This window comes from Thunnus maccoyii, chromosome 14, assembly GCF_910596095.1.
Source record: "Thunnus maccoyii chromosome 14, fThuMac1.1, whole genome shotgun sequence".
Taxonomy (NCBI): domain Eukaryota; kingdom Metazoa; phylum Chordata; class Actinopteri; order Scombriformes; family Scombridae; genus Thunnus; species Thunnus maccoyii.
This window is the reverse complement of record NC_056546.1, coordinates 5,307,483-5,330,322: the sequence shown is the minus strand read 5'-3', so window position 1 is coordinate 5,330,322 and position 22,840 is coordinate 5,307,483. Positions and strand designations below refer to the sequence as shown.

Here is a 22,840-nt window from a genome sequence, read left to right as displayed (position 1 = left end):
TTCCCAAATAGGCCTATATGTTGGATTAAAAAGACAGGTTTCCAACATTTCACTCAAATTTCAAGTCACTGAGAAAAACCTGCCGGTGGTGATGAACCTGTTGTTAAGCGTAAAGATACGACACTGAATTATTCAGCGTATCTGAATTCACAGTGTTTGTAAAAGAACAAAACATCACATCTCTTCACAGTCTTCTTCACAAATAAGTCATTTGAATCTCATTTCTGGTTTTTATCATCTTCTTTTTATCACTTTGCTTCTGTGTTTTATCACTGTGGGAATAAACTGTAGTGCTTGTAACAGTTGCTAAAGACTTACAACAACCAACAGATAACAGACTGAGACGATGTGATAAAATATGTACCTGGAACGGGATGAACATGGAAAAAAATTACTGATTATATATTAAAGCAGATATGATCAAAGTATGCAGAAAAGTGAAATAAAAGAGTGATTTAAATTATTGGTATCCACAACTTTACACTGATCTCAAACAAGAAGAAAATCACAAATTAATGCTATTTCTATAATACTCTGTAGGCCTCTTAGCTTGATACTGAAAGTAAAAGACACAAGGAGCAGGACGGGGGCTTACTGCCACAGAAAAGAAAGAAAAGCTGAGGGGGTGCAGGGGTCCTGATGCTACACACCACATGTGAAAAAAGCCCAAACAACAAAAACACACAATAGAAGTAAAACCAATCGATATACAAACAATGACTGCAGAGTAGAGACATAGAGACAAAACAGCAGTTGCACCGGGAAGTTGGAGAGGGCCACCCACTGTGGTGCACAGCCTGGCCTACAAGTACCTGCAAAGTGCACAAAGACACTAAAATTACCAATTGGGAACTACACCTGAATTAAAAGTAATGCAAACTTGCATATTCATACCAGAGAGCGGAGGCGTAGCTTCCAAAACAGCAGGAGGGTGAGAGCCGCAAAGCCGTGGCTCAATTACTATCGACAGCAGACCAGAGACAAAAAAAACAACAAAATGAAGCTGCGTTACAAGAGGGCTCGAAGCAGGGCAATATTATTCTGCATCTGCAGCCAGTAGACACTGCAAAGCAAGGGAGCAGAGGCAGATATAACGCCAATGGCACATGCTATGAACGTGCAGCACAGGAAAACTGTAAAAATGCACACCTTACAATGGCTGGGGAACTGCGGACACACAGCACAGAAACCAGGGACCAGGAAGAGGTAGGAAACATCCATTCGAGTAATTAGGGCGCCAATGAATCACTGAATCCAACCTGGTGACAATTTAAGGGGCCGGAAGAAAAAAACCTAATCTGCCACAATCACTATACTTGTTGAGAAGAAAACTCAACAGGTTACTGTTAGGATAGATAACTAATTAGCTGCTCAGCTGCAGCACATTGAATAACATGTAAACATACCATACCTATCCTAACAGGTTACTGTTAGGATAGATAACTAATTAGCTGCTCAGCTGTAGCACATTAAACAACATGTAAACATACCTGATAATGTCACTTCGGCCCCGTTAGATGCTGGTCTGGTCGTTGCTCTTCAAAATCCCTGTTAGGGACACACTGTCTGTCCATCACTTGTAGCTACAGCTGTGTGTTTAGTTTACTTTGTCTCCATTCTGTACAATGTAGCACCGGCAGCCTGCCAGCTAGCGTCAATCAAACACAGACACCAACACGACCCCCGAGCCGGCTGATATTTCCCCCAAAGACAAGTTTTCTTCATTCTAATGATAAAAAACTATAAACAATACATGTTGACATTATTTTTGACTGCAAAGAGGGATAATTAAATGTGATCTGAATGAGACTTTAAGACATATCAGGCTTTGGCTACATGGACAATACTTGTTAGGAGGAACAATTCATTGTTGGTTTTGGTCTTTTCATAGAAGAAGAAAAATATTGAATATCATCTAACTTATCCTTTAAACAACAAGAGTTATTTTGCAGTCCTTCAGTACTTTGCCTAACAGTCTAATCTGCAGCTGCATCTCGTTAAGTAAAAGTGCACTTAACGACCTTTCTCATGAACTACAACCTGTAACGCTTCACTGCACAGACTCTGCTGCTGCTTCTCTACTAATTCACAACTTTCTGTAACTTTAGGTTTTTCTAACAAGAGCATGTTTTTTTTTCTGTATCATTGTATAATCCAGCTAGATGAGATACACAGTAGGTGTATTTTCATCTTGTCCCCGGTTAGTAAAATAGTGGTCCTGCATTTCTGAATCCTTATCTGGAGCACCTACTATAAGAAACTGAAGCCCAGTACTGAGATTGGATGCTTTTTGGCGTCCCAGTTCAGTTTTCATTCAGTAATAAACAAAAAAAAAACCAAATCCCTGGTTGTGTTTCTCAGTGAATGACTCTGAATTACTACATTTGCATCAGCGTTGGCTCGTAGAAGGATTTTCCTCAACAGGAAATTGTAAAGACCCCCCAGAGTGTCTCTCTCTGGTTTAGTGACCGAATATTGTTGTTGAGCTTTGAGAAAATGAAGTACACAATAAGAGGCTTATCTGATAAATTTCCTTCTACTTTTAAGTCCCATGATCCAATACTGCAATAAGCTTAAAACCTTCCCATCGGCACCACTAGATTAATTTACACACAAATACAGATCTAAACTTTTTACTCCCTGTTCAGTTCTTCTTGTGGTGTTTACATATTTATATACTGTGTGTTTGTATCTGTTGATTGTGTTTGCGTAAATGTGTACATTTATATTTTTCCCTTGTATCCCGTTATATAGAGTTTTATAGTGTGAATGTATTATACATATTTTTCCGTTTGTTTTTTTTTTCAGTGCAATTGCAAGATAATGAAGGGTTTGCTGGTGGATTATAACTCCTGTTTGGGGGTTGGGGAGATAAGAAGAGAATAATTCAAATATGCCGTATAATAATATTGTGTGTTAAATGAATGCCTGGTTTTATTTAATAATATATCACACACACACACACACACATACACACACACACCCATGGGAAAAAGAAAATAACAGAACTGGCGCCAGTGTGGGGCAATTCATTTCCACTATCTGCACATTAAGGTGGAAGAAAACAAAAGATAAAACAGAGTAAATGTTTTTTTTTATTGCAACAAGTGTTTCTCCTAGTTTACTATAAGAGTGGATTTTTTTTAGAGAGGTCTTGTTTTAAAGGGTGCTTATTAAAGGACAAAAGGATGATGATTTTCTATATTTTCCTTATTGTGAACAAATCTCATGTGCAGAGACAAACCAACAATGAACTCATCCTACTCACAAATATTGTGCATGTGCATCCAAAGCCTAATATATTGTATTCCTCTTAAAACATCTTATCTTAAAACACATGTCCCTTCATTATGAAGAGTTTGGTCATGTTAATTTGTTTAGAAATGGCTCCAAAGACTAATAACAGCAATCACGTTTTCAGTCTCTGGAGAGTAGTTCTGTGTAAATTTCAGTACAATCTCAAGGTTGTGAAATGCAGCACAAAAAGTTAGTGAAACTCTGTAAACTGAGCCATGTTTACTGGCGTCTGCCTTATGGTGTATTCAGACAGAAAGTGAAGTGAGTTTTAGCTATATTTAGCTGCTGGACCATCTGTGTTTATTCAACCTAAACAGCCAAAACAGTAGCAATAGATGCACCAACCGTGTCTACTGGAGTGTATCTGTGTGTTTGTGTTCGGTTCAACTTCTGACTGAACTCAGAACTCACCAGAGACTCTGGTTCTTTCTCTTATTTCCCTCCAGTCTCCCTTTTCCTAAAAGAAATTTGTGTCTAAATGTATCTTTGCATTGACTCTCTATGTAATTGCGCCGCATCTAAAATCCGCTTTGCAGTTGTCTGAACACACAGTTACACAGAACTACTCTCCAGAGACTGAAAAGTATAAAAAATCATCAGTCAACAAACAAACAAGTGTCTCAATCAGGTGTTCGGTCACTATGAGCCTCTAGAACAGCTTCAGCGCTCCTAGTCATAGATTCTCTAAACTCCACTGAAGGGATGAAACTATTCTCCCAAAAGATATTCACTCATTTGGTGTTTCGATGGTGTTGGTGGAGCATGATATCCACATCATTTTTATAGACCGTTCAGTGAGCTCTAATGCGCTATATGGAAACATCTGAATTCACTGTGTTTCTCACTCATATATTCAGATTTTTTTACTTTAATTTGTCGCCCATTTGCATATTTGCCAGAAGAAAGAAAACAAAGAAACACCAAATTTCACTTGCCAGTTTTATTACTGTATCTATAGATAGATATTGTTAATTTCTCATGATCTTGTGATTGGATTAGTTTTATTTGTGGACATGTGATTAGTTGTAGTGTAATATGAAAAACTGAACATATGTATAAAAATATAATATATACCAGAACTCTCCATTGTTCACTTGATCCAAAGAGCCAAAAGGTCTACTATCATGATACTGCTTCAAGAGAAATTATTCAGCATACTGTATGTAACCCTACCTCTCCCTGTCTGTTAATATTCTTCTATTGAGGCCTGCACAGACTGAGATGGTGGTTGGACCCCAGGAGACCCTGCAGATGGGACAGCTTGTGCCATACTGTGGGCCATCACATCCAGACGGTAAAATGTCACAAAAATGTCAAGGGAAACCCAGTTGGCTTCATAGCAGATACTCCTCAGTGATACACCATTGAACAACACCAAAGAAAAGGCCAAACTCCCTTACACTCGACTCAAGTGCTGTCACAGCATATTGGCACTGTTGCCATTAGTCAGAGTCTGGTTCAATATTTTATTCGCCTGTTTTTCAAGTCTTACGTCTATAACAAGCAGAGGTGTGTATTTACTGGACAGCAGTCTACATTTATTGGGAAAAAAACGAAGCCGTTGGCCCCAAATATTTAGTTATTAACAGTGACAGAGGGCTGATTTTGCAGCTTTAAAAGGGGTGTTAAATAATCTATGACCTTTATAGGACCAGAAGGAATTACAACCAATTTGGCAGAAGTTATCTGCTCCTCCAAGTCTCTGGCACAGAACCGACCTCCACCCCTCCGCTTCCCCTGAGGAAAGGCAGCCTGTAACTGACACAAACTACAAAGCTGCTGTTTCAAAAATACACTCTCTAATGACAGCAAAATAGAGGTAATAAAGCAGATTATCTCTTTCAAAATACTGGAATAATATGAATGATGCTGCTACAGTTGTCCCTTGTTTAGTTAACAAAGCTAAAGATGTGTCTAAAATCAAACCATATTTATAATGTGGTGCATTTACCCTCCACCATTTTACTCAAGTGTCTAAACTCTGACAATGGAACAAAAAAAATTTAGTGTCCACAACATTTACAGCACATCATTTTAATGAAAATTAAAATCGGAGCTCAGGAGGTTACGTCCACAAACCATGAAACAAACTACAGTAGTAGGATTTCACTACTTATTCTCATTCTTTACTCAAAATGTCAACCTCTCAATTACATGTTCAAGCCAGAATCCGATCTGAAACATGAGAGTGGACAATATGAACCTGTGGAACAACCATAGCAGTCAAAGCTACGGAAAAGACGACCATATTTATCGGCATGCGTGATTGGCAAGGTAGAAAAAAACAGGGGCATTTCTACATACGTTGACATCCTGTTTTGGAGCTTTTACCGTGTTTAAATATCCAACATCATAACCTTGTATAAATAACAGAAAACCACAAAAAGCATAATATGTCCCTTTTAACTAAAATATTGGAAAATATTTACATTTCTGATCTGATGGCGCTAGATGAAAAGGGAGGGGATCGTCATAGTTATTACTGAGAGAAACATGAAGTTGTGTACCAAATTTCATAGCAATCAAACCAACAGTCACTCTGACTCTGATGAAGAGACAGTAGTGTCAAAACGTTTGTCTGTTGCTAAATTGAAGGCTGTGAATTAATCGGTGTGGTCGACTCCCTTTTCTTCTCTGGAAGTCCGCTGTCCTCGAACTGAGAAGCACCTGATTCAGCTGCATTTTGCTGGAAGATGCGCAGAAATTCCTGTTTTAATTAGTTGTAGAAACATTTCACCTCAAATGTCAACGTCAGGGTGTCAGGCATCACCAAAATCTCTGCGATACATCGTCTAGGAACCGTGAATGTGCTAATCCATCGAGGAAATTATTATTAGGATTTATCCTCTGAACACCATGGATATCTGTACGCAAATTTCATAACAATCCATCTAATATTTTGATAGTGAGATCAACAGTTTGATATTTCACTCTGGAGCAAAATGGTGGAGCGAACTACACTACCATCCCTGTAGCAAAAATGCACAACTTGGTGCATTTTTAGCCAATTACAAGTAGTAATTCACAGTTCAGCTTAAAAAGCTGACTTTTTAAAACCACACAAATCTCAGCACCTGGTAGAGTAATTCACTGTTATTATTGCCACTGTTATTATTCATAACTGCAGTCAAATTATGATTATTTTCTGCTAAGGGGCAATAAACCTCATGCTTATTTTCTGCTGTAGCATTGCAGATTTCAGTATGTAGCCCAGAGCATGTATTTTCTGAGTTTCTGTATTACAAATTGAAAGCTTGGACTTATTTAAGTATGCAGAATATCTCCTTCTATATGGATTTGACTGTTAACTCCCAATAACATGGACATTAATCAATAACAATAATCCTCAGTAAATGCTCTCAGCTGGGTGAACAACAAACACATATCTACACATACAAACACAAAGGATATGATGTGCTACAACACAAAGTTGTGAGTTTGCAGCGTAAGGAACTCGTCCCAGCGGTATTTGTTGATTAGCATGAGAGCCAGCTGGATTCTCCCTCATTATCTAACAAGCTAATTACAAGCTAATTATTTCAAGGGAACGAGGCTAGCCTATCAACTTTGCAAAGTTGTGAAATTGATAGAGACAATGCAGCAGCGAGGGCAATCGTTATAATTGATGTCGTACCTGTTTGTATAGTTGAGAAAGAAATCGAGTTGTACTTCAGGAAAACTGGTACATCTTTAATTAGAAAACAATCTATACTGGCAAGAAAACAAGTTCCCCTGAAATTAACAGATATTAGATGAAAAATAAGTTTCTTAATGGAGCTTTAAAGGTGCAATATACAACGTTCAGCCTCACTGGATGTCAGCAAACAACTATTTGCTTTGTAAAGATATTTTGTGGAGTAATGGAGGCTTGAGCAGAGAATGAAGTCACTCCCTCTTTGTGTGTGTGTTGTTATCTGAGCTTCTCTGTTCTTTGTTTTGGAAGCCGGTCCGGCCGCGCGTGCATGTTAGTGCATGTGAGTCCCTCTGAGTCCTCCTGAGTCCTCCAGAAATCTTGATCCATATTTGATCAGTACTGCCTAGTTTCAAAGTTTGATCTGAGTTTCATGAGCTGTCTGTTCAGGGGCCGCTTTCTTGCTTCTTCTTTTCAAACTTTCCAACTGAGTAAATGACATGCACATTTGTTTTGGTCTGAGATGCTGGTGTTACAGTGTGACATATGCAGTATAATGCATCTTTGACTACTGTGGAATAAATGGCAGATACAGTTTTTCACTTAATAACTTTATTTTAGAGAAAGGACACTGATGTTTAAATATAACACACAGAAAAAAAGACTATGTGTAGTATTTATTGAAAAAAAGAAAAATCCCAATGAAAAATCTAAATATCTTCCAATTTGATGAGATTATCCATCTCCTTTTCCATCATCTTTGATAGTAAAACAGCATCACAGTCTCTACAACAAGAGAACAAAGTATGAAAAAGGGTGTTGGATTTTTGGGTGTTGTAGTCCTTTACGGCTTGTTTTTAAAGTTGAAAAAAGAATTTGTAGTGCTTTATGGTTTGTAGCTTTGCAGTTGTTGATAGAAACCGGGATTGGGGCGAATCGAAGGTCTTGCCAGCTTCACCTGGCCGTACGCATCATCGAATGGAAGCCCCTCCCTCAACATCAGGTAGCCAATCACGATGGAGGAAGCACGTGACACGCCAGCGTTACAGTGGACCAGCACCACACCCTGCTAAAGAAAGAGAGACAGAAAAACACAGACATAAAGGTAAATAAAAATGAGAATAACCCTGCATTCAAAGTTATAAATCAGAAATTCTGGTTTTATTTATTTCAAGTAGTTAAATTAGGAAGAACAAAGAAAGAATTATGTTCTCCATAAACTCCAGATGTAATATAATATTTGGTTGCCATAGTTATCCAGTAAGAAATGGATGTAAGCCACATTAAAAATTCACACTTCTTACATTTAGAATTTGATATATGCACAACACAGGTCTGCAGAGCCTTCAATCATAAGAGAAACTGGGAGATAAAAGATAATAAAAGATAGAATATAAAAGATATTAAAGTAAATTTACTAGTCTGGTTAAAACTTAGAAATTACCAGTGGTAGAAAAAGTACTCAGATCCTTTACTTAAGTAAAAGTATCTATACAGCAATTTAAAAATACTACATTAGAAGTAAAAGTCCTGCATGAAAAATCCTACTTAAGTAAAAGTATTATGAGTTTGATGTAGTTAAAGTATTGCAGTAAAAGTAGTGGTTTGGTCCCTCTGACTGATATATTATTATATATGACATCATTAGATTATTAATACTGAAGCATCAGTGTTAGAGCAGCATGTTACTGTTGTAGCTGTTGGAGGTGGAGCTAGTTTACACTACTTTATATACAGTTAGCTAATTTAGTCCAGTGGTTCCCAACATAGGGGTCGGGCCCCTCCGAAGGGTCACCAGATAAATCTGAGGGGTCGTGAGATGATTAATGGGAGAGGAAAGAAGAAAAAACAAAGTTCTGATACACAAATGTGTTTTCAGTTTTTGGACTTTTTCTCTAATCTTTGAAATATTGGATCATTTGAACATTTATTGAAATGAAACCATGTGAGAAGTTTCACTATTTGGTGGAGCTTTTAATCTGAAAAGTAACTAAAGCTGTTAAATTAATGTAGTGGAGTAGAAAGTACAATATTTCCCTCTGAAATGTAGTGGAGTTGAAGTATCAAGTAGCATCAAATGGAAATACTCAAGTAAAGTACAAGTACCTCAAAATTGTACTTAAGTGTAGTACATTTCTAAATAAATGAATGTAGCATTTCCAGTTTATTGTCCCATGTTAACATCATGATGCGTCAGATGGCAGAACTTCTAACTTACAGCAGCATTAGACGGAGCATGTAGAGCAAGTTGAGACGGAATAAATCTGTCTGTGGTTGTGGGAGTTGCACGAGTGTGTCAGAATTTGCGATATGATTAATATTAATGTTGATGTAATTATTTTACTGCCTAGAGTGCCTGGCTGGAAATAAATTTTTAAAATTCCAGTCACATTTTTAGACAATGCGTGCAGGCCCACGGCTCAGTTCTGAAGCTCAGCGTATTGACACATTTGTCTCTTTTATTCAACATGGAGCCTCCCATCGCTGAACAAAGTCTCTTCTCTGTCTCGAACGGAGCGAAAACAGAAACTATAAGCACATTTTTTGATTTTAGATGTCAATCAAACATCCGTAGAGGGACAGGAGATTTAAATTAGCTTTTGCTACACACACACGTACAGGGCTGCGGGTTGCTGTTATTGACATGTCATCACTGTTATCTGTGCTTTCCCTTCATAATATAACCCAATCAGACAGTTCTCCTGGGTGAACACAATCAAATGTAGAACATACAGAGGAGCCACACTAATAGAGAGAATGATATCAGTCTTTTATAACTTTCTATCAATCAAAAATGTTACTCCTTCATATTATTTGTGCTGGTGTCTGCACAGTCGCCACAGTTACAGATATCAGCTCTTGTTTTCCTTCCTTTAGGAAAAAAAAACAAAACCAACAAAAAAAAAAAAAACCCAACAGAAAACTTCTACAGACTGAAAATTGCCTGAGCTAGATAATCCATCACAGCGAACATGGAGACTTAATTTGGTTTTGTCAGAGTTTCTTGTTGTGCTGTTATTTCATTGCGCTCGAGCTGAGTGTTTTCATATCAGTGCTCACATCGCATTATGTTCTGCTTACGGTCAATCTCCTGACACACACGCACTGGAAGAAATGCAAGTCTCTGCCAGGAAATAATCCCTTAAAAATGATTACATACGGCATGTGGCATAACTGAAGAAAACTAAGTGTAAGCAGATGCAATTTGGACTTTCTAAATGACACCAGCATGGTCTTTTAATAGGTATTCTGACCACCCACCTCGCCTTTGTGCAGAGTTACAGATAACCGACTGCTGTAGATGTGTGTAAATGCATCACAGTGAGGTAGCAGAATAGCTGTGTGTGTGCGCACTCATTTAAATTAGCCTGCAGATATAAAAGAAGGCATTTTTAGGCTACATGAGCCCCCCTGAAGGAAAGCAGATTCAGACTGTGTTTAGACCACCGGCATCAAAGCAACAGACTATTATATACATATAAAGTCGTTTTCAGTGGAAGCCAGCGACATGAAGCTGCAAACTGATGCTCGACATTTGTCGTTGCGTGACGGGCGTGACGCACTATAAGTCAAAGTCGGGCTGGCCTCAACTTTTTTCAGCGCTCCAATGACGCAGTGAAGCGTCAACTGATCATATGTTTTTATTTCACCATTTCCACTCCCCTTCTCTGTCCCCACAGTTCCTCTTCTGTTCCATCTAGAACATGGAAGAAAAACTGATTATTGCTGTTAGTCAGCTCCCTGTGATTTTTAACCCTTTTCATTTATTGTGACACTAACAAAAAAAAAACACAGCTTAGCAGAGGATGGCAGCTATTGCAGGAGTACCAGGTATGTAACGTACATTTTTAAATGCACAATGGCTAGTTGTGGTAGTGTGTTATTTAATAATACTAAATCAAGTTTACTAGATATTAAAGATAATTGTAAATTAATATGGTACACAAGCCCATGATGACATAACAGAGGTTGAGCAACACTTCAGCAGCAACCCGGTGACAACGTAGCTGATGACGCTTGGCCATTTTGTAGCTTTATCGCTCATAATGTGAACACCTCAAGAGAGGTTTAAATAGATTTGATGCATTTTTTACCTGCTGAAACCTTGAAACTCTGGTGTTTATGTGTCTGCACCTGTCAGAGGTGGAGGGTATCTACTGTTACTGACTTTACTTGAAGGGGACATACCATGTTTTTTGTGATTTTCTGTTATTTATATACTGTTATAATGTTAGATGTCTGTGTTTAACATGGTCAAAGTTCCAAAACTTGAGGTGAATGTATGTAAAACTCTCCCTGCAAGTCATAAACCAGGGCTTCAACCTGCTCTGAACACTTAGTTGTCAAAGTGACCTCTACTTCTCCTTTGAACTGACATCTGATTGTTTGCACATGCCCACAAAGTCCGTCTGTTCTTTGTCGCTAATGTTGTTCCACGGGTTGTTCACATTGTTCACTCGCACATTTCAGACATATACAGATATATTTGAGAAGTTTATATTTTGAGCAAAGAATAAGAAATAGAAGCAAAATCCAACAACTAATTGTTTGTTTACGTAGCCTCTGGAGCTTCCCTGAGCTAACCAATCAGAACAGAGTGGGCTCACCGGGAGGCGGGCCTTAAACAGGAGCTAAGACTGCCTGTTAGAGACAGAGGCTGAACTGAGGGGCTGCATGAAGGGCCAGTATAAGATATATACGTTTTTTGAACTGTAAATCATGCAAAGATATTCCAGTAGAGCCCCAGAATATAAATATAGATCTAGAAATGTGCATGATATGTCACCTTTAAAGTAAAGGTATTTTACTGTTATTTCGATACTTCATACTTCTACTTCATCACATTTCAGAAGAAAATATTGTCCTTTTTACTCCACTACATTTATCTTATAGCTGTATTTACTAGTTACATGACAGATTTGGAACCTATAATGAGCATATAATATATGATTAATTGTTACACAGTTAATTTAACTACCCAGCTGTATATTAAGTAATTAAAATGAACGGCACCTCAACAAACTGCAACATTAAAATACTTAGAAAAAATCTGAATCGGAGTGCATTAATCAAAATAATGTATTATACATTCATCAATAAAATGAATTAAATGATATACTTTTTAGAAATTTAGATACATTTCGCTGATAATCGTAATAATACTTCTGCACTTAAGTAAAATTTGAAATGTAATTAATAGTATTTTACATTACTCCAGTATGTATGTGTGTATGTGTACCTGTTCTCGGGCCTGATCTATGAAGGAGCTGCATTCCCCGAGATATGAAGTGATGTCTGTCTCTGGGAGGTCCAGGATCTGGAGCGTCTTATAAACCAACTGATCTGGGAACAGGTTAGTGACTCCGTAGGCCACATTTAGCACATGAGACACCTGACAGAGAGAAGAAGAAGAGAGGAGGAGAAGTGTAGAGACATAAAACTCCTGACGCAACCTGGATGTGACAGAGAGAGAAGGGGCAGAAGGACAGAGTGATAAAGGAGGGATGACAGAGAGAGGCAAGAAAGATGAAGAGGAAAGAGAGAGGGAGACAGAAAAGAAGACAGATGGCTCCAATTCATTTTGCAGTATCTGTCTACTCACACTTAAATTTAGCTTACCTCAGAGAGCTACATTCTCTGCTTCTCTACATCTCAGCATCGTACAGATGTGTCCTGCCTTTGAGTCACATCACATCCAACACTGACTCCTTTGCCCCAAGTTAACACTAATATATAGTATTTCTTTATTGCTAACAAATCTCATGAAAAGTATTCTGTGTATCCAAATCTTGATCTGTCTTATTCCTCTGTGCAGTAGAGCTCCGTTGTTGTCCAAAAACTATTAAAAATACATCTGTGAGGTCACACTGGTTGACATTTCCCTTCATTACCACGAACACACACACACACCGTAGTTTATTTTGTGTCCACTAAATGTGTATTAAACCGCAGCTGAAATAAACACACAATTTACTCCTGACTAATGTTTGCTGAAAACCACAGTGCCCAGCTGATTTAGAAAACAATTTCACCTTGTTTTTTAAGAGTAAATTATACATTTGTGACCCGTTTTCAAAGATTTACATCTTCACTTGAAACCAGCAAGCCTGGGGCAGACTGCCACGACAGATTAGGGAAGTCAGAAAGTATCGAGAGACGGAAAAACATTGTTGCTTTTTGGTCTTTTTTATGGGATTTGTTGACAATTAAAAGTAGAGAATAATAGCAGCCTTTTTGTTGAGTAAAAACACACTAATTGTGTTTAAATCTAGCATCCTGGTTGTGATTAGGTTTTTGGAATATCTCAGTTATAGGTTTGTTTATCTTTTATTTTATTTTAGTAGTTTATTTGACAGGAACATCATCAGTTTCCATCTGTCGTCTCTGCTCGAAGGAGGAGGACCGCACACAGACTCGCTCGTTTCATCGACTTTTTCTTCATCCCGAGCCCAACGCTTCAGCTTACACCCCGAAGGTTCGGCCCCTGAAACGTCGGGCTTTGGTTCAGCATAATGCCGCTTGAATAAAGAAGAAGCTGATGAAACGAGCGAGCCAGTGTGCGGTCCTCCTCCTTCGAGCGGTTAAGAGTTCCAAGGCCACCGGCAACGGCGTAACTTTGATGGGGTTGAGGTACTTCTGCATTTGATCTGTCGTCCACAGCCAGAAGCTACAAAGACAACTTAAAAACAGAATAAAATAACACTGGTTACGAAATGAATATATAAAAAATAATAAATAGTTGGATATTTATTATGTTGTTCTGGGATAAGATGTTTATGTGTGCAAATATCTCTCAAAACATGATGTAGCTGGAGTACTCTGATAGAAACCAGGATGCTGTTTGATGTAAACACCTGATCCGTGTTTCTGATTATTCTCTGCTATGTTTGCAGGTGTGTCCTCAGATTGAATTATGTAGTCAGTCAATCAAAAATTATGATGGTTAATGGTGTAATTTGGGTGTACATGCTGAAATAAAAGAGAAGGTCTGACTTTGGTGATGCAGATGATGGATTGGATGATGATTTGAGAAGCTAAATCCTGCAGAGTCTAGAAACCAAACAGGTTAATCTGACAACATGTGACAATCAGAAACCAGGATTATATTAGAATTATGAAAACAGGAAGCTGAATAACCAGGTTTCTTTATGTCCTATGTTAACATCATATCCCCAATATGATCAAAACCACAATGAGGCTAAAAACTGTGATGTGCGATTTGATTTCCCCATAAACTACACCTTTAACTGCACCTTTTCATTACAACACCAGTAAATGTTTATAAGAAGTTCTACAGGTAAGAACAGATAATTCTATAAATTGTCAAGTCTCCTGAGCTTTAATAGCAATCTGGGAAAAACCCAGGTTAGTTTAGTTATTTAGACAGTCAAGGTTTCATCCCAGAAACAGGAAGTGAAGGTATTTCTAATCTCTCCCGATTCATCATGCTGAGACTGCACAGGCAGCAATATGCTGGTGCCTGGGAGCAGCCACTGCAGAGAGGAGTAGTCACATTTCACTGATGTGGAGAAGCAGCGCTGAGACTTACTGTAATCATTTACTCCCTCTACTGAGCTAAATTGTCACTGCATGAATCATGAAGCTCCTCCGGCCATTGGCTGTTTGTTGCCGACCCGCAGGAGAAGCACACTTACATGGCCGCCTCTAATCTCATGTCACTACACATGCTATAACAACAAGGCAAGGGCATGCCCGCTCTATTGATCCCTCTGTACTGACCTTATATCTCTGCAGGGTGTCAATGTCGTGGGCTGCATCCTGAGAGGCTGAGAAAGCAGAAAAAAAAAAAAAAAAAAACTCGATGAGAAGACAGACAGGAGGGCATGCCTCTGCTTACCAACACTTACTTATTTTTTAAAAAATGCTTCCCGCAGGATGACAATAATTGGCCGGTTATAAAACCATCAAATGCTGCGTCTTCCTCTTCTTCACATGAATATTTATCGACATGTTTATTTTTACATGAGAGAGACTGAATTTAGCGCCTAATTCAGCTCTACTGTCAGTGCTCTGATGATGATGGTGATGTAAGACTTTTTATTCCAGCTGAAGCTGATTGATCGATCAGTTGATCAGCAACAATTTTGATAATTGCTTGATAGTTTAAGTCATTTATCAAACAAAAAATGCCAAACATTTGCTGGTTTCAGCTTCTAAAATGTGTGGTTTTGTTATTTTTCTGTGTTTTTTAACGTTACAAGTTGAAGGTCTTTGGGTTTTAGACTGTTGACAGAACAAAACAAGCAATCTGAAGATGTGACCTTGGGCTCTGACAAGCTATTTTCTCTTTGTTTCTGATATCTTACAGGCTAATTGATTGATCACTTCATCAAAAAAAAAATAAACCAGTGAACAGTCGGTGTCTTATAAAGTGCAATCTGACTCCACATAGATAAAGAGTTGTTCAAAAAAAACAGTAAAGTGTGAAGTTCAGCAGCTGAAAGCAAAGGCTGCAGGATATCAGGATCTAAATCACTTAGTAGGAAAACATTCAAACAGAAAAGCCTTTCTGAACAGCTGCAGCACTGAGGGAAGATATCAGTCAGCAGAAACCAACACTAAAATGGCTTAAAGCTACCCAGAAAAAAAAACAGGAATCAAATGATTTGTATAGTAGCACTTGACTAGGCTTAAGAAACTGCTGAAATAAACATTTGATATTATGTACAGCTGCAGAGAAGGAAGTTTATGAGAGAGAAGGCATTTTCATGACAACAGCCTTCATAAGAGCAAGAGTCGGAGTGACTAATGGTGGAGAGGAAGCAGGGCAGAGACTAATGGAAGAAATAAAAAGAGAAAGAACATACAGCAGGCGAACCTGAATAACGGTTTCAGCGTAGAAGAGCAGATAATCATCGAGACGGGCCAAAACAGAAAGAACAAATGTCACGTTCAATTTCTCAAATACCTCTTCACAAAGACAGCGGTGGTTGTGTTAAATAGCAGGAGCTGGATAATTATGTGAAATAGATTGGCAGGAAATAGAATATGATGGCGGGGCCAGTCCTCCAAGTTTCCAGTAGTGGATACTGTGCAGCATGCCCTCTTCAAAGTAGGAAGTAGCCACATTTACACTCTTTGCATTAGTTAAGCCACTGTCACATAATACCAAAATTCATGGTGTTGTGAAGTGGATCTAAATCCAACAGATAGAGCGTCTTCGGATTGGAAATAAGCCGGCTCCGGCCCCCGTACGCCTCATCTAGTGTAGAAGGAGAAGATTTAAATTGACACATCTGTGAAAGATGCAGGATTTTAGGAGCTTTTTTTAAAAAAAAAAATACAAGTGTGATATGAGACCAAAGTCCATCTGCTGAACAACAAGCATCTCAAAGTTGCATTTATGTACTTAAAAATGCATTTGGGTCATTTTTGAACTTAATGTGTCCAGCATTTAAATCCTGTTTATTAACAGATGTTATCAAAAACCTTCTTAAATTCTATGTTTAGTAATAAAACTACACTTTATATTTTCTCAACAGATGATCAAAAATTGGAATAGCTGTTTAATTTTTGCTGTTTTTAATGTGTTCAGTTGGTCTTAATAGCTCAGCAAAGAAGGCAAGATTTACTATTTATTTAGTCTTTGCATTGATTTCACTTACTACACGCCTTACTGGTGATACAGTAATAATTGTTGAGACAGAACTAGCTCATCACAAAGTTCATTAGAAGCTTTGGTCATATTACAGTCTTCCTCAGTAGATAAGAGGTTACCCAGCTGAAGGTGTCTCCAAAGTCAAAAATGAATTTTTAATCTCAATTTTTAAGCCAGAAGTCCTTAAAGTGTCCCTTAAAATGGAAATTATAACATCTACAACTCCAGGGCAAACTCAATCTGCTGAAGAAGATTACAAAATATGATTGAAAGCTCCAGAATGTGTCGCAAATAATAATTATTTTCACTATAGATTAATCCAACCAACTGTACAAAACTCAGAAATGTTCGACTCACAGTCATATAAAACAGAGAAAAGCAGAAAATGATCACGTTGGAGAAGCTTGGACCATCAAATGTTTGGCATTTGTGCTTTATAAATAACTTCTTGATGAACGATTAAAAGATTATCAAAACTGTTGGTGAGTAATTTTCTGTGGATTGACTAATCAATTAATCATCTGATTGTTTTATTCCAGCTTGGAGCTTCTGCTGAGACTGTTCTGTCAATAATAAAGATCATTGGATGGCAGTATATTATAAATATTAGAGACGCTGCCACCATAGCATAGTACTAAAGTATGCAGGGAGGAAGTCACGTCTAGTCTCTCAAGGCTTATATTCACGATATGACAACTGTGACAAGAGCTTCCCAGACAAAAAGGCTGCTTGCCAAGTTGAATGAAACCCTGAAATGGGTTCGGACAAAAGAAAAAATAAAGTATTTCCAACCGTATTGAAGAAGCCTGTCAAAAGTTTTACAAGGTGGTTTACTGCAAACCTTTCAAAGAGCTGATCCCGATAGATGTCGAAACAGGTTGATGTCACCAGAAGTGAAGGCGAGTACAGAGAAAGATTAGCTCATATTTTGGAGAAACGAACAGCAGTTTCATGCAATTCGCAGTAAAGCTAGTGTATAAGAAAGAGTCACCTCTAATGAGCCTAACAGATGTAATATTTTATTGATCCCCGCTGAGAAATTCTCTTTTTGATTCTCTCCTGCAGTGAGGTCAAAGCGCAGCGATAGCTACAACACCCCAGAGCTGGGAGGGGAGAGGGGGGGTGGGGGTGGGGGGGTTCAATGTCAGGCTCAAGGACACTTCAGCAGGACGGATCCGTGCTGACGTGCGGAGGTGTCAACCCGGCGTCCTCCGGCTGAAGGGCAGATCGTCGTGTTCCCTGAGACGAATTCAAGATTAATGAGATTGATTTGTTCATTATTAGGAACTTATTTATTTATTATTAGGAACAAAACCATGACCGACCTACTGCCTTTGAGGACTAGAATACTAAAGTATCACTCACACAACAGCAGCAGTACTACTGGTGGAAACTAAAAACCCAGCAGCTCCAGTGAGGTTTTCCCACTGCGACTGGATCTACACAAACATGCCATAACATCTCTGTATGTAAAACAGACTGAACAGGTCAGGTGACAACAAAGATGTTTTATTATGACAGAGCTGGTAGTTGTAGTAGGCAGGGGTGGAAACCAACTCATTACAAGTATATAACTATTTATGATTATCTGTTATCATCAACATGTGATGACACCTGACTTCTTTAATTTGTTGAGGAAGGTTGTTAAATAGAACTGCAACCATTTAATTAATCAATTAGTCAAGCGACTGAAAAATAATTAGCAACTATTTTGATAATCTATTCCAGCTTCTTAAATGTGAATATTTTCTGGTTTCTTCAGTCTTTTATGACAGTAAACTGAATATTCATATATACTTACAGTTTTTAATTAAGATTTTAACACCAGACCTTTGTCCTTACATTTCAAAATCAGTAGTATTTTATCTATTTTTAGTTGTTAAACACAATCTTTTTTCATGGGAAACGTATTTTTTCATTAAAATGGTCACAGTGTTGCATGAGACCTTTAATAGTAACAAAACTGTTACTCAGAAAAGCTTCAAAAATGTACTTTTGTACTTGTATTTTCACTTAAGTATAATTCAAGTCATGAGTACAACATTCAAGTACTCTTCCTACCCCTGGTGGTAGTAAAAATAGTGATGGTAGTTGTAGCTGAACAGTTAGCAGTTGTCATAACAACCCTTGTTGTACTTGTGTAGGTGTTGTAGTAGTATAGTAGTACCACTTGAAGAACTGGTGATAATAATGTCAGTAGTACTTATAATAGCAGTTGTAAGAGTTGTAGTAGTGATGGTAGTCATAGTAATGGTAGCACTGTAAGTACTAATAGTGTTAGTAGTTTCAGTTGAAGTAGCAGCAGTAGTAGTAATAGCAGTAGTCTGAGATTTGTTTGAAGTTGTGCAGGAGCAGTAGCAGTATCGTAGTAGTGCTCAAAAGGTGCTAGAAGTAGCAGCAGTAGTAATAGCAGTAGTGGTGGTATCAGTGATGGTAGTAAACATAGTAATAATAGCAACAGTAGTAGTGGTGAAGTAGTAGATGTAGCTGCAGTAGCAGTAATACTTGTTGTAAGTGCAGTAAGTGGCAGTAGCAGATGTAGTAGTTGAAGTAATAGTGATAATAATGGTAAAAGTATACTGGTTAAGTGTGTTCAGTCATGCTGGGAGGAGCTGGAGCCTACCGTTGGTAAATAAATGTTAAAAACACTAGCACTAGTAGTAATAAATAGTATTTATTACCTAGTAGTAAAAAGGGTCTAACGACACCAACTTGAAGGTCCAGACTTTTATCTTCTACAAATCCACATCCACTTCCCTCCTCCAGCTCTTCAACCTGCTCTTCTCCGTCTCCTCCATCACTCCTCCTCTCCAGCAGCCTCCTGCCCGTTACCGTGGTAACATACGTGCACTGTTTTTTCAGGCTTTTTTTGGAGAAGCCTTGGATCTCCTGAGCCAGTGAATGCATCACACCGGGGTCAACAGGTCTGGAACTGCAACAAAGCAAAAGTTTTCAGAGGGAGTCTGAGGTTGAACAGACTTCTACCAACATGATGATTGTTTAGAGGTTTATATCCTGTGATATAAAGGTACCTTACAGTTCATTTGCTTGACCAAAATAAACAACTTTTTCAGTTCAATAGCAATCTTTGAGTGTAACTGCATGCTTAGACTGCAATATAAACAGTGGATATATGCTACACGGTTTTATAGCTGCCTTAAAGTGAGCAAGAGTGTATAAACTGAACTCTTTGGCGCATTTACTCTCCCCAGCCACCCTAAATACACATTATGAAGTCTTGAATTAACACTGAGGTATGTATGATCAGTAGATAATGGCTGATTGTGAACAGATCACGGAGCTTTAACATTTTTGTTTTGCTGTTTCGTGCACCCACCTGGTCTAAATGAACGGAACTCACGCAACCTGTCCCAAGAAAATCAGATTATCGTTGCTGTAAGCCTTTATATAACATTATTGCAGCTAGTGTTGTTAATGCCGGATAAATGTGTGTGAGAAACACACACAGCTTCTGTAGCAGCAATAAAGGCAGAACTGACAGCTGAGTCGGAAGCTGCGTCAACAATGTGATGCGTTCGGGTACTCATAGTAAAATAGTAAATGGTATTTATTCACTAGGGAATCTGAAATGGACAGAGGTAGAAGAGGTATTTAGATCATTTACTTAAGTAAAAGTATCAATACAGAAATGTAAAAATACTCTGCATGAAAAATCCTGCTTAAGTAAAAGTACATAATTATTCTGAGCTTAATGTAGTTAAAGTATTACGGAAAAAGTAATGGTTTGGTCCCTCTGACTGATATATTATTATATATGACATCATTAGATTATTAATACTGAAGCATCAGTGTTAGAGCAGCATGTTACTGTTGTAGCTGCTGGAGGTGGAGCTAGTTTCAACTACTTTATATACAGTTAGCTAGTTTAGTCCAGTGGTTCCCAACATAGGGGTCGGGCCCCTCCAAAGTGCCACCAGATAAATCTGAGGGGTCGTGAGATGATTAATGGGAGAAGAAAGAAGAAAAAACAAAGTTCTGATACACAAATGTGTTTTCAGTTTTTGGACTTTTTCTCTGATCTTTGATTTTTGGTGAAATATTGGATTATTTGAACATTTATTCAAATGAAAGCATGTGAGAAGTTTAGAGGGAAAAATCACTGTTTGATGGAGCTGTTAACAACTCACAGACATGTGAAATGTGACCCCGACTACACACTGCTTTTTGTAAGATGTTAACAGCCAAAAAGGTTGGAAACCATTGGTTTCATCTTTAAGAATGTCACGGATCAAATTTATTCCCCAGTACAAGGAATTTAATATGGCAAACATGAGCAAACATCAAATTATAAACATAAACACAATCACAACAGTGTAAGAAAGAGAGAGACAGCTATTTAAGATTCTGTGTAGTGGTAGTGGACTATGTGCTGGCATATTGACATGATAAAAACTATGTGAGTGCAAAAAAGCAGAATATAAATAGAAGTACAAATACCAATGTAGATATAAATATTAAATCTGAGTGTAAACAAACTATGTGTGTGTGATAACAGAATATATGTATGCAGTTAACAATTTAAAAAATAAAGTCTATATACATCTACACAGTGCAGGACAAAGACACAATATAGACAATATGAATTATAGGGGGTTTGGAGATGAAATAGATTTGATATGTTTACAGTCTAGACAGTCCTTGTGTTGTATTTTAAAAGCTTGTTATATTATCCATTGTGTCAAATCTTCATATGAAACGTAAGTAAAGCTGTCAGATAAATGTAGCGGAGTAGAAAGTACAACATTTCCCTCTGAAATGTAGTGGAGTGGAAGTATAAAGTTGCATAAAATGGAAATTTTCAATTATAAGTACTTCAAAAGTGTATTTAAGTACAGTACTTGTCGTTATTACACCGGGCTCTGAGATGTATGATTAACGAGGATCACCTGAACGCATCAGGAGTCAGCCTCGTTGTGGAAAATAGGACAACTCCTCATCCCTGAAAAAAAATCCCAGGCAGGGAGACAGTGGGGTGGAGTACAGGAAGCTGCCGCTGTCCCCGAGTCTCTGAACATGGGCGAAATCTATTAATTACATAAATCACTGCTTCTGTTTTCTCTCTCTTCCTTTACGGACCAGAGGCTTGCGGAGATTTGTGCTATTTTTCAGGACTGATTTGGAGATTTTAACCGAACAAACCGCTCCAAGATGTCTCGGGGAGTGATCCAGCCCAGCCAGCAGAAACTGGCAGAAAAACTCACCATCCTCAACGACAGAGGCATCGGGATGTTGACCCGTGTTTACAATATCAAAAAGGTTCGCACACACACAGTTATATATTTATACATATACGCACCAACCACAAAGGGCTGTTAACAGTGTGATTATATGGATATCTGCACCTCAAACGAGTGTCAATATTAGCCACAGTATGAATGCTTGATTAGCTTGCACTGTCTGTTATTTTAACGTTAGCGGTAGGCAGACTGATTTAACCAACCCATAATGTTTTGTATTTTAGCCACTGTTTATCTTTTTAAACAGGTTAATATACGTGAATAGACATTTAAATGTGTCATTAAGCATCCCTTGGAAGCAGGCTGTGGCTGTGTAGGCACTGGTTAGCTAACAAGCTGTCGCGTTAGCTTGCGGTAAAGTTGCCCGTTGATTTTACGACGTAAACGGATTTTATGATGGATTTAAGACGAATTTAGACACTTATAACGAGCAGTGTGATATATATCTACTAAACAGAAACCACTGTTAAAGATGAAACTGTTAAATTGAGCCCCTCCGAGGCAATATCGGCAAAACCTTCAGGCCTGCAGTAGCTAACATCGGCTGGTATAATGGCGGCGGTTGGCTTAAAGCTAACCAACCGCTAGAAGCTAGCTAGCAGTCGGGCGTCGTCTCTGCTCCACCAAATCCAAAACACGAAGCTCACCAAAACACCAAACCACAGGCACGGCAGCAGCTAGATGCTTGCTGCTCTTAGCTCGTATCAATCGGTTTCATGTAAGGGTTTTTTTAAACATAGCTGGCTGCTGGCTACATTTAGCCTCCTCAGACAAATGTAAGAAAACGAAGCGAAAGTAACAAGTGACGGCTGCTTATAAGCCCTTTAATTTGTCTTTTTTCCCCCCAATTAGGTTAATCATTTACAGGTAAGTTATAGTTAGCATTGGCTACTGGTCATAAATATTAATAAATACACATTATAACAAGTCACCAGAGAGCAATATGATGAATAAAACTGTCAATTTTATCCGACCATAAGTTAAAAAAAGAAGAAATTCAGTGTATTATAAAAAGATAAAACATAAAGAGGCAAG

At 38.2% G+C, this 22,840-nt stretch overlaps 2 protein-coding genes and 1 long non-coding RNA gene across 7 annotated transcripts in view; 1 reads left to right on the top strand and 2 right to left on the bottom strand.

Moving 5' to 3' along the window:
* Window positions 1-723: 723 nt before the first annotated feature.
* Window positions 724-1,380, bottom strand: LOC121911280. Its single transcript, XR_006099816.1, has 3 exons — window positions 1,150-1,380; window positions 895-960; window positions 724-812 (listed from the first exon to the last, which is right to left on the bottom strand). It is a non-coding gene; the product is annotated as an uncharacterized LOC121911280 (long non-coding RNA).
* A 6,152-nt stretch (window positions 1,381-7,532) lies between these two features.
* LOC121911479 (dual specificity protein phosphatase 19-like) lies at window positions 7,533-22,623 on the bottom strand. 5 transcript variants are annotated; one of them, XM_042432997.1, is made up of 6 exons: window positions 22,453-22,623; window positions 21,455-21,507; window positions 19,229-19,479; window positions 14,669-14,715; window positions 12,168-12,320; window positions 7,533-7,997 (listed from the first exon to the last, which is right to left on the bottom strand). In XM_042432997.1, the coding sequence occupies exons 3-6, from the start codon at window positions 19,452-19,454 to the stop codon at window positions 7,815-7,817; spliced, it is 609 nt and encodes a 202-aa protein (XP_042288931.1). In that variant the 5' UTR covers window positions 19,455-19,479; window positions 21,455-21,507; window positions 22,453-22,623; the 3' UTR covers window positions 7,533-7,814. The 5 variants fall into 5 exon arrangements, with proteins under 5 accessions (XP_042288931.1, XP_042288932.1, XP_042288930.1 ...); XM_042432998.1 differs by lacking the exon at window positions 21,455-21,507; XM_042432996.1 differs by lacking the exon at window positions 22,453-22,623 and having other exon boundaries at window positions 21,455-21,542.
* The window catches only part of nckap1 (NCK-associated protein 1), a 31,124-nt gene continuing 30,000 nt past the window's right edge, over window positions 21,717-22,840 (top strand). Inside the window, exon 1 of the mRNA XM_042432994.1 lies at window positions 21,717-21,824. Within this exon, the coding sequence (XP_042288928.1) occupies window positions 21,717-21,824 (108 nt within the window). The remainder of the gene's footprint in view (window positions 21,825-22,840) is intronic.

What these genes read in the sequence shown, in the direction of transcription:
- LOC121911479 (XM_042432997.1), bottom strand. Translation starts at nt 19,454, where the DNA reads ATGCATTCACTGGCTCAGGAGATCCAAGGCTTCTCCAAAAAAAGCCTG. An exon ending in ACACCCTGCAGAGATATAAG is followed by an intron (nt 12,321 to 14,668) that starts GTCAGTACAGAG and finishes TCTCTCTGTCAG; the next exon opens with GTGTCTCATGTGCTAAATGT. An exon ending in TAGATCAGGCCCGAGAACAG is followed by an intron (nt 7,998 to 12,167) that starts GTACACATACAC and finishes CTCTTTCTTTAG; the next exon opens with CAGGGTGTGGTGCTGGTCCA.